At 51.4% G+C, this 13,214-nt stretch overlaps 1 protein-coding gene across 1 annotated transcript in view; it reads right to left on the bottom strand.

Annotated features, from left to right (window-relative positions):
• NBEAL2 (neurobeachin like 2) overlaps positions 1-8,876 on the bottom strand; it is a 168,751-nt gene extending 159,875 nt beyond the window's left edge. Inside the window, exon 1 of the mRNA XM_053260941.1 lies at positions 8,711-8,876. Within this exon, the coding sequence (XP_053116916.1) occupies positions 8,711-8,761 (51 nt within the window). The 5' untranslated portion in view covers positions 8,762-8,876. The remainder of the gene's footprint in view (positions 1-8,710) is intronic.
• Positions 8,877-13,214: the final 4,338 nt, after the last annotated feature.

Below are 13,214 nucleotides of genomic sequence, written 5' to 3'. Positions count from 1 at the left end.
CGTTTTGCTCCATAACTCCACTTTGCAGAGGAGAGCTGGTCTGGTGGTAGCAAGCCTGACTTGTCCCCTTAGCTAAGCAGGGTCCACCCTGGTTGCATATGAATGGGGAATTACACATGTGTAAGCACTGGAAGATCTTCCCCTCAGGGGATGGAGCTGCTCTGGAAAAAGCAGAAGGTTCCAAGTTCCCTCCCTGGCAGCATCTCCAAGGTAGGGCTGAGAGGGATTCCTGCCTGCAACCTTGGAGAAGCTGCTGCCAGTCTGTGGAGACAATACTGAGCTAGATAGACCAATGGTCTGACTCAGTATATGGCAGCTGCCTATGTTCTACAAGGGCTAGAGCTAAGCTTTTTTTAAAAAAAGAAAGAAAGAAAGACAGCTGAAATCCGGGCTAATCTGGACGGGCTAAGCAATCTAGGTGAGATGCTTAAAATCTGGGTGAAACCCGGAATTCCGGGGGGCATAGCAACTCTATCCTGGGGGCACAATCAGCAGGACTCCTAAGGGCAGGAGGAGGGCATCTGCTGGGCCTGGGATCACCGGTCAGTCACTAGCAAGGGTCGAGCAGGCACAGAGTCATATTTATGACACATTCCCTCCAAGGGAGCATTTCGTCCTGTGCTTCATTTGCACAGAAAAGGAGTTTTGCAGTGAATGCAAGCAGTCTAATTTGAAAAGAGATTAGCAGCCTATGCTTAACATGTTTGTAGGCGCTCCTGCAAATAAGTTCAGCCCAGACTGCTGTGGACAAGAATAAAGCCGTCTCTTCTCTACCACCTTAAGAGTGTAGCCCAATAAGTGGTGGGCGGGGGAAAATTAAGTTAGCTTACGAGTTCTCAACCTTGGCTCCCCAGGGGTTAGACTACAACTCCCATCATCCCTGGCCACCATCGTGGCAGGGGGTGATGGGAGTTGTAGTCTAACCCCTGGGGAGCCAAGGTTGAGAACCCCCTGGGCTAGCCGTAAGACAGTATAGACAAACAAGTGGATCTCCCCTTATAAATATCTTTTAAAATATTTACATCTTGATTTTTGTTTCCACGTAAAGATTCCCCGTCCCTACAAGGCAGAGTAACAAAAATAAATAAATAAATAAATGCAAAACCTCTCAGTGAAAACACACTATAGATAAAGTGATCACAGAGCCAATGTACCATCAATGCAGAGTGGAACGAAAGCACATTTACCACCCGCCTAAATGCTGGGAGCAAAAGCGGCAGTCGGGCTTCCTGGGGAAGGGAGAACCACAGCCCGGACAAGTCAACCAAGGGGGCCACGACTGAAAGGCCACGTCTCACATTCCAGCCAGTGGGGCAGTGAACAAGGCCTCCAGTGACAGACGCAGAAGGCCAGGGGTCCTATGTGCTCTTGGGCAGACTACACAGCAGGAACGCCCACCAGGCAGGCCTTGACCTCTGCTTTGGATCAAGGAGCCAGCCCCCCAAATTGGGAGCGAGACCGTGGACACTTGGCAACAGGCATTGCGGAAAGGGAGGCTAAATGAGGTTCTTTCTGTCCCCTTGACAAGTAACTTACCTGGAACAGGAACAGGGCTATCTGGAAAGAATACAGGTTTTTATTTAACGCTGCCTCTGAACATCCTAGGGTAGGTGCCACAGTTCAGTTTCTAGGTGCCATGGCACCCTGGCGCCTGGGATTTGTCAAGCCCTGTGTTAATGCCCAGCTTTCCAGGTCTATTATCCTGCTGCAGGTCTTCAGGAAATCACTATCCTATGCTTTGAGCTGCATGCGTAACAGATTAAGAGAATGGTGGGCCCTTCAACCAACACCCACATCTAAGCACACAACATCCAGAGCAGATCAGCAACCAGCTAGTTTTACACTAGGAACTTAATCTTTGCTGGTATGATTGTGCTGAGTTTCAGACTGCATACTCCTCAGGGCAGAAAGCTCTCCCAAAGCAACATCTGTATGGATAGTGGTATCCAGTGTTCCTTCTAACAGGGATTCCCAGAGGTTGTTCACGACAACTCCCAGCATCCCCAGTTGTAATGGCCTTTGGCAGAGGATTATGGGAGTTGTAGTTGACAACATCTGGGAATCCCTGTTAGAGGGAACGCTGGTGGTATCTACACACTAAATCAAGGTGTGTCAATTATTAGCCAAAGAGAAAGACAACAAGGACAGAGTACAAAGCAGCAGGACCCTTTATCTCCACCTAACCATTATTTTATTCTCAACCCACCTCTTCTGCCACGTAACTGAAAGCCAGGAAGTGGAGGATATCCAGGCACAGCATGCTCGGGTATCTTTTATTACCGCAGATGCTCGCTTCAAGCAAATCCAATCTTGTTGATTTTCCTCAATTAGCTTTATTAGTATGCTGCGAGCCACAGCGACTTCCTCCTTACCATAACAACAACAAAAAGAGGAATTCCCCCCCACACCATCAGGGCAGTTTTTGCAGAAGGAAAACAAAGGTCTTGTTGTGGCAGACAAGTTTGCCTGGCCGAGGGACATTCGACAAAACACAGAAAAAGTTGGAGAGAGGAGAAAATCTGGGAACCTGCCCCAGTGGGTAGGCCCTGAGATAAGAGCAGCAGAGCCAGCCTGGAAGAGAAGGACCTTTGGCTTCTATCCGCTGCACTGGGCCTGAAGGGGAGCAGAGAGACGACCTGAAGACTAGGGTTCAGACTGCAGAACTGGCATGGGAAGAAGGCCCTAAGCTCAGTGGCAGAGCATCCGCGCGGTGTGCAGGATGTCCCAGATACAATCCCAGGCCTCTCTAGGCAGGGCCAGGAATGACCCATCTCTGTCTGGAATCCTAGAGAGATGCTGCCAGTCAGTGCAGACAATGCTAAGCTAGATGGATCATGGGTCTGACTCAGTATGGGGCAGCTTCACAAGAAGGGGGTGCAGCTCAGAAGTGGATCCCAATATCAACCAACCTGAGTCTAGTGACTCATAGGAACATAGGAAACTGCCATATACTGAGTCAGACCATTGGTCTATCTAGCTCAGTATTGTCTTCACAGACTGGCAGCGGCTTCTCCAAGGTTGCAGGCAGGAATCTCTCTCAGCCCTGTCTTGGAGATGCTGCCAGGGAGGGAACTTGGAACCTTCTGCTCTTCCCAGAGCGGCTCCATCCCCTGAAGGCAATATCTTGCAGTGCTCACACATCAAGTCTCCCATTCATATGCAACCAGGGCAGACCCTGCTTAGCTAAGGGGACAAGTCATGCTTGCTACCACAAGACCAGCTTTCCTCTCCTCTCAGAGCGGAGAGCTGGTCTTGTGGGAGCAAGCATGAATGGTCCCCTCTGCAAAGCAGGGTCCACTCTGGTTTGTATTTGAATGGGAGACTACATGTGTGAACACAGGGAGATATTCCCCTTAGGACGTGGGGCTGCTCTGGGATGAGCATCTTGCATTCTGCTTGCATACAGAAAGTTGAAGTTCCCTCCCTGGCATCTCATAGGAACACAGGAAGCTGCCATATCCTGAGTCAGACCACTGGTCTAACTAGCTCAGTATTGTCTTCACAGACTGGCAGCGGCTTCTCCAAGGTTGCAGGCAGGAGTCTCTCTCAGCCCTATCTTGGAGATGCTGCCAGGGAGGGAACTTGAAACCTTCTTTTCTTCCCAGAGTGGCTCCATCCTCTGAGGGGATTATTATTATCTTACAGTGCTAGTCTCCCATTCATATGCAACCAGGGTGGACCCTGCTTAGCTAAGGGGATAAGCCATGCTTGCTACCAACAGACCAGCTCTGCTCTCCAGATAGGGCTGGGACAGACTCCTGTTTGCAACCTTGGAGACAGTCCTGAGCTAGATGGACCAACAGTCTGACTCACTAGAAGGCAGCTTCCAATGTTCTTATATAAAACAGAAGGCAGCTTATGTTCTCTTTTTAATTTTTCCAACTAACAAAGTAGGATGCATAACAGCAGGAAGTTCCGCAAGTCAAACAAAGAAGGGCTTTCCTTAAGTATACAAGCCAAATATCAAAAGGAATGGAAATTGCACTAAATCTCTTGAAACCTTCCCCCACTCTGAGACTGAATTATAGAGATACACGTAATTTAAAAAACACAGATCAGAGCCACACCAGGACAATCTTAGCTTCAATTAAGTACAAACAGAAGAACATTTACTGGGCCTGGGAACCTTCGCACTGGCAGTGTTCCCTGGAAGAGGACTCCCCAGATGTTTTTGACTACAACTCCCATAACCCCCAGCCAAAGGCTACTGCAGCTGGGAATTGTAGTCAATAACATCTGGGAATCCCTCTTACAGGGACCATGGTGCACAGGGCATGTACGTCTCTCTCAGGAAAAGCAACCCCTCTTCTAACTGGGCAAGGAGCCACCCTTCTAAGCAGGGACTCGTACTTCGCACAGGGGCAGCAAAGGTCCCTAGCCAGCCCAGCACTGCGTCTTCCCAGGGGCTGTTGCTCACATCCATCTCCCATTTCTTTTTCAATGATTCTTTGTCCTCAAAGGGTACACAGTCTTCCCTTGTAAACCACCCCGAGACCTTTTCACTGAAAAGTGGAATAATGATGTATTATTTTCAAAAAGTATTCAGCAATCAATTTAGACTAGCTTGGTGTCTCAGTTCTGACCTGATGGACAAGCTTTCTACAAACAACTTCAACAAATATTTATATACCACTTTTCAACCCACGTTTCCAAAATGATTTACATAGAGAAATAATAAAAGAATAAAGATGCCAGACTCCAGGGTTTTCCAACTTGGCTTCCCAGATGTGGTTGGACTACAACTCCCATCATCATCATCATCATCATGTGGAAGGAGCTGATGATGACACACCCCGGAACGGTGTGGCTGGGGGTGACGGAAGTTATAGCTTAACATCGTCTGGGAACCAAAGTTTGAGAACTCCCAAATTAAGAAGTATTCAGGCAGAGGATTGTACCAGTCCTATCTTACCCCCATTTTTAGCCAAATTGTGCCCTACACAGCCAAAGGAAGCTCCAGGGTGGTGAATGAACAGGAAAACATGCACACACACACACACACACCCCAACAAGTAATCCAAGACTTGATTACTGCCATGTGCTCTATGTAGGGCTGCCCTTGTACATAGTCCGGAAACTGCAGTTGGTCCAGAATGCAGCAGCCAGGTTGGTCTCTGGGTCATCTCGGAGAGGCCATATGACTCCCGTATTGAAAGATCTACGCTGGCTGCCGATAAGTTTCTGGGCAAAATGCAGGGTGCTGGTTATAACCTATAAAGTCCTAAATGGCTTGGGCCCTGGGTATTTAAGAGAACGTCTTCTTCTTCGTTATGAACCCCACTGCCCTTTGAGATAATCAGGAGAGGTCCGTCTGCAGTTGCCACCGACTCATTTGGTGGCTACTCGGGGACGGGCCTTCTCCACTGCTGCCCCAAGGCTCTGGAACACACTTCCTGCTGAAATAAGAGCCTCCCCATCTCTGACAACTTTTTAAAAGTCTTTAAAGACGCACCTATTCACCCAGGCTTTTAATTAAATATTGTTTTAATAGTTTTAACATCATTTTAAAATGTTTTTTAAAAAAATTAAATTGTAATGTTTTAAGCTTTTACCATATCATTTATTTTGTTTTAACGGCTGTTTTAAAGTTTTTGTTATTTATTTTAACTAATGTTTTAACTTTCTTTGTTGGCTTGTTGTAAACTGCTGAGAGACATGGGTTTGGGGCGGTATAGAAATGTGTTAAACAAACAAATTAAAAGTGGCTTGCCCCTCCCCCATGTATGAACTCAACAGGATTTATTTTAGAGAAAATATGTTCAGGATGAAAGTGTTAACATGAAATCTAATATGTGGGACCCAGCTCACCCACCCAGAAATGCACTTTGCCCCTTCTGTAAACCCCCCCTTCCTCCCCCCCCCACCCTACCACTTCACACAGCCTTCTAAAAATAGTAGTTAAGGAACACATCACAAAAGATAAAAGGGCCAGGCCCTCTTCTCCTAAGAATTTGAACTCTATATGGGATCCATTTCAGGAGACATGTCAAGGATGGAACTGGGGACCCTCTGGATGCGTGCTCTGTCATCTGCTTGGCTGCCAGAGATGCCAGGTATTCTGACAAGCCCACACCAAGAAGGGACCCAGTTTCAAAAGCAGTTACCAAATGGAGCAGAATACCATGCTCACGTTGTGCTCGGCTCCTCCCCACCAATTTGGTTATCAACATCATCAGCTCAATCCAAGCTAATTGCTCATTTGATCGGCAGAAAAATGCAGGTTTCCCCTTGTTGATCGTAGGTCTGCACAACCCGAAGGGACCCTCCTTGTTCCTTGGGAAGAGGCGCTCTGCAGTCACACACAAAGCAGGATTTCCTAGAGATGCCGCCTTACACAATCCCTTCCAAACTCCTAGGCTAGTGAGCACTCTCTCTTTTTAAAACACACACACACGCACGCACACGGATCAAGTGTGCACTCTTGGGCACACAAGCAGCACATGTGTCTGCAAGCACCCCTTGTTTAGGAAAAGAAAAAGAAAAGCAGCCGCAGGGAACAAAGCTAGCTAACCGGGCAGCCCAAACAGGCAGCATACAGAAAGAGACCCAGGAAACAGACCGATGCCACCTGCCTTCCCCTGCTGCCTTTCAGCCCACCCCACAACTCCCTAACTGCCTGTTTCAGGCTGGAGGAGGAGGAGGAGGAAGATGATTAGCAGCTCACCCCCACCCTCCTAGCAACAAGGAACACAGGCAGCTCCATCCGTCTGCAAAGCCCAAAGCTCAATATAGAACCCACAGGGAGGGGAGGGACCTGCAAGGCAGCAGTCCAGCCTCCTGCTTGGATCCAGCAACACCCCCCTGCCCCCCCGCCGCACCATGAGAGTCAGTTTGGGATCCTTGCTCCAGAGAGAGGCTCTGATGGGAAGCAGCCTCTTCCCCCATTTCCCACTGAAATCCACAATGCAAAACACAAGTTGCAATTGGGCAGTTCTCTTTGCACAACACACGCGCACACACACACACTTTCCCCTTGAACTTTAGCATCCAGGAGAATGAGTTGGGGCAGGGAGGAAAGACTCTGCTACCTTTGCTCTCCTCCCACCACCCCACCTTCCCAAACCCCATGGAGCCACCGTGGGAAAGCTGCCGTTGGACGAGTCCTCATCCCCAAGTCTAGAAATTGACCCTTGGGGAAGCAGAGACATCGGACTGGGGGCGTGGGGGGGGGGAGGAAGAGGAGAGGAGAGTGAGGCAAAGATCCGAGGCAATCCTGAGAAGTGGGTGCCGGAAGTGCAGCCACTAGAGAGCAGTAAGGCAGGATGTGGGTGCCTTAATAGACAGAGGTGGAAGAGAGAAGGGGAAAGGGTTTCAGGGTCACACCCGCACACACACCTGGAGGCATGGAGAGTGTTAGGTCCCGGGCTAGGTAAGAGGTGTAGGGAGCATCCCAACCTGTAGAGGGAGCAGGAGCCCCAGGGGAGGGGGGCAGGTGGAATGCACGACCCCCTCCCACAGACACCAGGTGAGGAGATGCCACAGGATGAAATGGACGAATGAGAGAGTTGCAAAATAATAGGTGAAGCAGGAATGGTAGAAGTGCACTGCCCCCTGGATGGGGAGTCAAAGAACGGCGGGGGGGGGGGGGGTGCAAAGAAGAAAAGGGTCAGAGGAGGCAGCAAGGCACAGTTGGGGGAGGGATGCTCCCCAAAACACCCAGGGAAGATGCTCCAGGACGCCCAAGACATCCAAGGTATCTTAGGGGACAAGATCCTCAGGGAAGGGGCTCTGGGCTTGCAAGCTCCCCAGTGATGGCGGGGGGCTATGTCGCAAAGGAGTGGCAGAGGTGAAGAAAGAAGGGGCAGTGTATGGGGTGCCAGCTGGCGTGGCGGGAGGGAGCAATGAGGGGGCTGGGAAGTGGAGAGGGGGGCACAGAGCACAGGCTTGGCATGCAAGATGTCCCCAATTCACTCCTGAGTGGGGGGGGCGGGAAAGACCCTGAAGAGGGAGCCCTGGCGGGGGTGGGGGGATGACCCAAGGCCTGGTGGGGTCTGGGGTGGCTGCGGAGCAGGGGAGGAGGGCGACCACCACAGCGAGCTGGGAGGCCAGGAAAAGCAAGCCCCAGCCGAGGCACGGCAGCGAGTCAGGCAGGCCCCCTCGCACCCGCAACCAAAGCGGCAGGAACAAGCCAACTCGGGTCCCGGGGGTGGGGGGGGGAGAAGGAGGAGAACAGACACACCCGGGGGAGGGCCACCTCCCCCCCCCCGGTGACCTCCAGAAAGGCAAGGAAAGGGGAAGGCGCGCGGGGGGGAGGGGGCTCGAGCCCGAGGGGGCGGGCAGGTGCAGCGGGGAGAGCCGCGGGGGAGGGCGGCACAGCAGCAGCGCAGGTCCCTCCCCCCCGCCACGCCAGGCAGGAAAGAGCCGCTGCCCGAGAGGGGCCGGGAGAGAGGTAACAGGTGCCCTTGAGGCCGGGGAATCGGGGGGGGGGCACACCCCATAGAGCAGCCAGGTGGGCAAGGTGGGAGAGGAGACAATGGCAGGTACAGGGCGCGCGCGGGGGGGAGCGGCAGAAGAGCGAGGGGCTGCAGGCGGCGCGCCGGAATGGGGCGGGGGAGCTTGGCTGCTGGAGAGACGGGGCGGGGGGGGGGCAAGCGGCGAAGAGAGACAAGAGGAGGGAGGGGCCGCCAGGGACAGCCCCCCCCCGCCCCGACACAACAACACACACACACACAAAGAGGGAGGCGGCGTGGCACGCGGGGGGGGGGCGCACCTTGGCGAAGTAGAGCATCCAGAGCTCGTAGAGGCGCTCCTTCGAAGCCATGCTGCGGCGGCGGCGGCGGCGTCGGGGAGCCTCGCCGGGCTCGGCTGCCTCCTGCCCGGCTCACGCCGAGGCGGCTGCTGCTCCTCCTCCGCCAGCGGCGGCGTCTGGTTCCATCGCGCGCCCGGGGCGAGAAGCAGCCGGCCGGGCAGCGAGCGAGCGAGCGAGCGCGCCGCTCCGGAGCTGCTCGGGCGTCTAGTGGGAGGAGGCGCGGCGCGCCCGGCTGCTGGGGGCTGCTGCCCTGCGCGCCTCTTCCGCCATGGGGCGGCGGCGGCGGCGCTTCGAGGCCCCCCCACCCGCGGGGGGGGGGGCGGCAGCTGAGCTCCTCCTCCTCCAGCACCTGATTCGCAGCCCGGCCGCGGGGCGAGGGAGGGAGGCGGAGGCGGGGAGCTGCCCGAGCCGCGCACCTCCAGGTGGGCGCCTCCCCTGAGCGCCGAGGCCCCGATCCGGCTTGCTCTCGAGTAGACCCTTTGCTGACTCCGACTCCTTTTCCCTGCCGGAGCAAGCGCAAGCCTCGGCTTCTCCGCTCGACCCGGCCTGCAGGAGAGCTCGGGGGCCGAGGGGGCTCTTGCTCCTCCCGAGTCAGGGCGCCTTGGAGGGCAAAAGCCGGCAATCCCGGGCGGCGCGCCCCTAAGCAACTCCGGCTGGACTCCGCGGGCCTTCCCGCTCTCCGCCCCAGCCTCGCGGGGAAGGGAATGGGAGTGTCACTTGATCCAAGAGGAACTCCACCGCCACGCTGCTGCACGGAGACCCGGAGGAACTTGGAAGGAAGCCGCACACACTGGGCTTACTCCCAAGGAAATGTGCCTCGGGCTGCACGCAACCCACACCGAGAACACGCCCCCCGCCGCACTCCCAGTGTGCTAAAACTTTGCATGAAGCCCTTTACTCGGTGAGAAAATGCCACAGAGTTATTTGCTCAGAAGTAAGCAAGCAAGCAAGCATGTGCAGGATTGCAGCCCTGCTGGGAGCTCTCAGCCCACAGGGGTTCTCAAACTTGGTCCCAGTTGGTGCCTAGAGGGATGATGGGAGTTGTAGTCCAACAACAACCGGTACCGGGACCAAGTTTGACAACACCGCCCCCCCCACACACACATATAGCAGACCTGGCCAGAGAGAGGTTTAATAGCTGAGCTGCTGCACAAAGAGTAAATCGCTTGAAGAGTACATAGCAGACATATTTTCTCACAAGTTCTCACTGAACTTGAATGGACTTACTCTTAAGTAGGTGCATATGGAACTAAGTAGGTGTGTATGGCACTTACTCACTTGGGAGTGAGTCGCCCTCAACATAAAAAAGCATACGGAGGGCCAGGCCACATGGCTACATTCCTGCTCAGACTTACCTGGGAGTAAGGCCCACTGAGCTCACAGAGTGAGTAAAACCATCAAAGGACTGGGCTGTGGGTCTCTAGATCTGCAGCACATTCTGACCCGGGTTTCCTGGGGAAACAGTCCCACTGAAGCCAATGGGGCTTACTTCCTTGTAAGGCCACAATCCAATCCTCAGTGCAAGTAGCTGTTAAGTAGGCAGGTTTGGTGCCTTTCCAGCTCTGAGCAGGAGGCTGGACTTGTAGAAGCCGCTGTCAGTCTGTGTAGACAATACTGATCTAGATGGGCCAATGTTCTGACTCCGTATATGGCAGCTTCCTATGTTCCTATGTAAGAACCCCTCCAACTCTACAATTCTGGGATTTGGTGGCCAAGGGCCCTGTAATCTAGGGGATGAGAAGGCAGATATCAAAGAGAAGCTTTTGAACTAAGAATCGGGGCTTCTGTCAGGAGTTGGCTTTGTTGTCCTGGTCTGGACCCTCAGAAGGTCTCCCTGCTGACCCCTAAGACCACCTCTGTGCTCAGAGCCTGTGTGTGTGGTGGCAGCAAAGTGACTTGATTGGGGTCTGACTCCACCCCAGCCGGCAAAACAACAACTTGCAGCCAGTCCTGCTGCCAAGTGGGGATTCTTAAGGGTGTGGGAGTCAGTTTTCCTTCTGTATCTCATGCTACATTCCTTAGCATATTTACTCAGAAATCACTCACTGAGTTCAATGGGGCTTGGTCTTGTGGTAGCAAGCATGACTTGTCCCTTTCTCTAAGCAGGGTCTGCCCTGGTTGCCCATGAATGGGAGACTAGAAGTGTGAGCACTGTCAGATCTTTTTATTAGTCTGGTTTTATATTGTAACTATTTTATAAATGTTGTGAGCCGCCCCGATCAGTAGTGTACAGGAGGAGTGGTGTATAAATATTTTAAATAAACAATACATAAATAGATAGCCAAAACGTTTAATCAAAACAGTGGCCAATCCCGGCTGCTTCAACAGAATAAACACGAAACGTTTTGAGTGTTTCAGCCAGAGGAAACAATGGGGAAACTCAAAACACCCCAGTGTTCCCCATGGGTAGCTCCTGGGGACACCAAAGTGGGTTGGGTGGTAGGGCATGATGGGTGCTGCCCACCCACCCAACCCACAAAACAAATTGGCAAGCAGGTGATTTAATAAATATTTTTTAACCTTTTCCTCAAACCCCCATAGGATCCTGTGGGGGTTTGGGGAGTCCTATTGGTCCCCAAAATGAGCAAGAAATTATTACAAATCACCTACTTGTCCATTTTGTTTGTGGGTTGGGTAGTAGGTAGCACCCATCATAACCTACCACACAACTCATTTTGGTGTACCTAGGAGCTACCCATGGGGAACACTGGGGTGTTTCAAGTTCTCCACTGTTCCCTATAGCCGAAACAAACTGCACTCACAGAGTACAGTGTGCACACAAGTTTTGCATTGCAATTTGCAGTGCATGTTGCAGCCCTGCCTTGAAAAACACTGCAGACGCATACAGTAAAAGGGAATCTGTCCCTCCCAACACAGGAAAAACACACATTTTCCCAAACACAGTTCAAAAATGGAAAATAAATAAATAAATAACCGACCCGGAATACACTGCCAGCCACAGTGCCTGCACTGCAGTAACATCATTGGCACAAGTTGCTCTATCTATCACACACAATTACAACTCCTTACATTAATTCCTAGCATCACAACAGCTGCCACAGTAGCATCCTTAGCAGCAATAAACTGAACTAGAGCAACTTCAGCCACCTTTTGACTGAGTACACCTTGCAATGCAGATTGCAGAACAGAGCAGTGAGTGAAACACAAGTTAGTCTCACGGCCAGACATGGAGCTCATCACAGCAATCACCAAGGATCATTACACACACAACTGCCACTGTCCATTTCTCACCACAACACTATCTCACACAAACAAAACAAACCACAACTCAAGAAAGGTAGGCACCCAAATTCTGCCCCTGTCAATCTGAGATCCAGCAAAACCAGATAGTTATAGCAACAATAGCACCACATATTATACTCAGTGCTGAGAAAAGAAAACCACATCAAACCTACCTTCCTCCTCTCCTGATGTATCCTCTTCAAGAGAGGCACACTATAAGGGCTCCCAATGCCTTTCAATACTTGTTGAATTTGAAATTCCCTCCTTTTGTGTTCCCTCCTCCTCCCTCCCTCCAGCCAATGGGGGCACAGTTGCCCATGACAATTTATTTGTATTATAGCAATCCAACCAAGAAGCAAGGAGATCACAAGCCAATTGGAAACCAGTGCCAGGAAACCAATTAGCAAGGGGAAACAGGCCTCCAAAATGGTGCCCAAAATGTCTAAATGTTTCGAATCGCAATGGGGTTGTTGTGCTCCGAGCTCAAAACGGCCTGTTTCAAGTTGAAACATTTTGACATCGAAAGGTCCTGCACATCCCTACTTTGGAATGTTATACCCCTCAGAGTTGGGGAAGGGGACGATCTTCAGGGGGCAGAGAAAGAATCTGGAGCCAATTTGTGCAGTAGGAATTGAGCAGGGAGCTTTTAGCTGGAGGTTCTGCAGCACCATGCCGGCCTCTTTAAGAATGTGCTTGCTTTCAATAGGATCTGCTTGTACAACTGACATAAAGCAAATACAAAGACATCTTACATCTCCTGTGGACTCCATCCAAAGGAAACTTTACCGTTGAAGTGCTGCCCTTGGACTTTACTATTTGAGGAAATGGGGACTGTGTAACAGTAATCAGCTGCTTAATATATGATGCAAGATGAATTAATTAAACATTACTATCTAGGCCATTTACAGCTTGATTTCAAGAACAATGGTGGAAATAAATTTAAAAGCCCAGAATCTGTAATTCTATGCAATGCTTTCTCTCCCCTTTATGATTTAGATTTGTTTTTTAATTGGAGGTGTTTCTTCCTTTAAAAATCCAAATAATTTGAAGGAAATTCTTCTCGCAGGTTCATTGTATATATCACACATGCACAAGTAATATCTGTTTCTATAAACCAGCATACAACATTGTAACATGACAAAAATCATGCTCCCAAGGGCAGAATTTCACATTCCCCCATGTCTCATCTTGCAGACTCTCTCTGAAATAACCTTTGAAAGGC

The sequence above is a fragment of the Hemicordylus capensis genome, chromosome 6 (assembly GCF_027244095.1).
Source record: "Hemicordylus capensis ecotype Gifberg chromosome 6, rHemCap1.1.pri, whole genome shotgun sequence".
Classification (NCBI taxonomy): Eukaryota; Metazoa; Chordata; class Lepidosauria; order Squamata; family Cordylidae; genus Hemicordylus; species Hemicordylus capensis.
Note: the sequence above shows the minus strand (reverse complement) of the source record. Positions and strands in the feature narration are given on the sequence as shown.